The sequence below is a fragment of the Austrofundulus limnaeus genome, unplaced genomic scaffold, assembly GCF_001266775.1.
Source record: "Austrofundulus limnaeus strain Quisiro unplaced genomic scaffold, Austrofundulus_limnaeus-1.0 Scaffold1, whole genome shotgun sequence".
Lineage (NCBI taxonomy): Eukaryota > Metazoa > Chordata > Actinopteri > Cyprinodontiformes > Rivulidae > Austrofundulus > Austrofundulus limnaeus.
The window spans coordinates 3,820,629-3,823,888 of record NW_013952403.1 but is presented as its reverse complement, the minus strand read 5'-3'; the positions used below and the strand labels follow the sequence as shown (position 1 = coordinate 3,823,888).

At 43.6% G+C, this 3,260-nt stretch overlaps 1 protein-coding gene across 1 annotated transcript in view; it reads left to right on the top strand.

The window, feature by feature from the left end:
* Window positions 1–1,506: 1,506 nt before the first annotated feature.
* zgc:162144 (RD3 domain-containing protein) overlaps window positions 1,507–3,260 on the top strand; it is a 5,701-nt gene continuing 3,947 nt past the window's right edge. Inside the window, exons 1-2 of the mRNA XM_014005798.1 lie at window positions 1,507–1,682; window positions 1,851–2,158. Of these exons, the coding sequence (XP_013861252.1) occupies window positions 1,851–2,158 (308 nt within the window). The 5' untranslated portion in view covers window positions 1,507–1,682. The remainder of the gene's footprint in view (window positions 1,683–1,850; window positions 2,159–3,260) is intronic.

The following is a 3,260-nucleotide window of genomic DNA, read 5'->3' as shown; positions in this document are numbered from 1 at the left end:
GTGTGTGTGTGTGTGTGTGTGTGTGTGTGTGTGTGTGTGTGTGTGTGTGTGTGTGTGTGCAAAGATGATCTGCGTTGTTACGTCATATCTGTGTAATCTGGGCAGTAACAGCCTGGTAATTTAAGGGATTATTGTCTGTCCAGCGGGAGACAGTTCCTGAGACTGTGGCTGTCCAAGAATCCCTCCGTCAGACACGCATAACACCAGCAAATGAACACTTAAAGAAAAGTTCCAATGTTTAAAAATGTTTTTTTGTGAGCAATTGATATCTTACATGTTGTGGATATCTTTTTGCACAGACTCAGTTTTAAAAAATGTTTTATTTTGACCAGATTGATGAGCTAAACTCTAGTGAAGAACCAAAAAATATTGCTTGTAGGATTCTATGTAAATCACATGAAAGTCACCATAAGGTTCACAAAATAACACGGCAGAGTAGTGGTAAGAACCAGGCTGTGTCCAACCAAATCCAGGGGCTGCGCCCTTCGAAGGCCGATTATCTCACAGCGATGCCCCGAAGGCTGTCTAAGTTCAAATGTTCCTCCAACTGCAGCCCTAAAGTGTATCCTTTCCCCCTGAGGGACGGGTCCAGTGTGTCCATCTCAGCACTTCTTATCCCAAGATGCACTGCAGGCTGACCAATCGAGAGAAAAGAGTACAGTTTTACATAAAATTCTGGTGGTACAAAAACTAAAAATTTAAAGCGTTTTTGTTGTTTTTAATATTATTGTAGTCAGAAATCATTGTAAACAAGCTCTAAAGTTGCTTAGTTCTTCATAATATTTTGTTAAATTTCAATTTTCAGTGCTTCGGTTTAGCGTTGTCATGGTTGATATGTGACAGGACATAAACTGGGGTAAGGACGAGAATAAAGCTGAAAGCTAGACCGTTCAAATTCACAACCAGTTTCTCACCGCCTTTGCAGCCGAGAAAGACCCGGCCTACCTGGTCTACATAGATCTGGTAGCTCGGGTTCGTCGAAGGACGCAGACACAGCCAGAGAGGAGTTGTAGAATATTGTCCCAGTGCACACATCTGTTTTCTCAGGGTACTCTTGTTCCCCTCTCTCCCAGATCAAAAGCATGCATGTTTGGTTGCCTTTAGGCCTTTCTTGCAAATCTCTATGGGATTTGCCTAGTTGAATAAAAGTTAATCCCTAAAATTGCACCTAGGTGTGAGTGATTGTCTGTCCAGGGTGTCCCTCACCTCTCTCACTGACTGCTGGAGGGGCAGCAGCTGTAAAGAAAATGGAGGAACTGCCATGTTGTTGGCAGCAGTTTGTGTCGACCTAGCTCCGACCAGCTGTTAAATCGAAATTTCACAAAATGTAAATGTCTAAACACCATCCTCATGCTGTTATGCAACCTGAATTCAGTCCCACTGACATAACCAGCACTAGTGTCACGAGGTAAGCTCATCCCGTCACTCAATCTTTATTAATACGGGACGACACGTATTGTCAATCCCAAGTCACAAACTCGCTCCATGTTCGCCCCTCAGGAGCACACGCGCCGTCTGCCAGGGACCACCACTGGTAGCCAGGCAGTCAGGTAGCTGTGTGCCACCAGCTGGAGCCTCATTCAGACACTTTTCACACTCTGACTGCTGCTGACGGAGTCTTCACCAAACAACCTGTGGATTTCTGACTGATATTGTAAGATATTTTGTCCAGATTTAAGAAGGTAAGACTGCATATAAAACATGTTTTGTAGTGTTTGTTCATTATATAATGATCAATTAAAGGTGAATTTTAGTCATTTCTGATGCTATTCACTAATCTCCAAAGAGAAATAGATTATTTTAAGTAGATCCAGCTGCATCCTAAAGAACATCCTCCCATCTTTTCCCAGATGTTTCCCTGGTCGGCTGTTTTCTCCCTTGAACCCAAAGTGCCAGGCCAGCGCTCCACCGAGGAGCTGGTGACCAACACCCTGATGCTGGAGCTGGGGGCCATGGTGAAGCGCACTGAGCGCATCCGCTTGGAGAGGGCGGCAGAGGGGCGGCGTCGGCGTCGCAGCTCCTCGTCCACGGCCGACTACAGCTGGCTGGCAAACGCCCCGACCCCTCAGCCCTACCAGCTCACACCCAACGACCTGCTGGAGCTGCAGGACCTCTGTGCCAAAATCCCCCCTGCACAGTGTGGGCCTGTTATTGTCAGGTAAGAAACACAATAAACTGTAGAAGGGGTTATTTAAAGAACAAAAAACAATCATGGACTAATTTGCATGAATTCTAAGTAACAGTGCAGCATTAGAACATGAAAAGGAGAACTAAAGAGGATAAACCTTTAGCTAATCCCTTTAAAACCCTATAAGCAATAACCTGCTGATACTTTTAGATCTCCTGAAAGGTGGTTTTAATAACTCACAAACCACTTGTATCACCCGGCTCCTAACAAATTTTATTTCAGTGGACTAAACGCTAAAAGACTAAATCATAAATTTTCCTATGGGATTTGTTTTTTTAACTGTTGTTTTAATGATTAGAGTACAGAGTTGTAAAGTAACTAAGTTCAAGTTTATTTATATAGCTCCAAGTCACAACATACGTTGTCTCAGGTGCACATAAGAATAATCTAAGAAGAAACCAGCAGACTGCGTTGAATCAATTCATCACAGTCTCCCATCCTGAGCAAACGGTGGAGAGGAAAAACTCCCTGCTAATCAGGAAGAAACCTCCAGCAGAACCAGGCTCAGGACAGGCGGCCATCTGCCTCGACCGGCTGGTTGAGGGACAGGAAAGAGACAGGTAGACACAGAAGAACTGGTCCAGGACTGGTCCAGGTGCACCTTCTGGAAGACAAAGAAAAAACATGATAGAAATAATTACAATACACATTTAGAGAAGAGAGACTAAAGACAACAGCAGAGTGAAGAAATGTGCTCAGTTTTTGCTCCAGCAGTCTAAGTCTATATCAGCAGAAATGAAGAATAATTCTGGAAACCTAAGTCTAACTACAGTATATGATTTATCAAAATGGAAAGTCTTCAGTCTAATCTTAAAAGTAGACAGAGTTTCAGCTTCACAGACAGAAACTGGAAGTTGGTTCCACAAGAGAGAAGCTTGATAACTGAAAGCTCTGCCTCCCATTCTACTTTTAGAAACTCCAGGAACCACAAGTAAACCTGCAGTCTGACAGTGAAGTGCTCTGTTAGGAAACTATGGAACAATAAGATGTTTAGCTGTCCTCACAAACCATATTTTACTAACAACACACAAACATTGCTGCTGCAGTGAAATCTGCAGCAGACCATCGGACC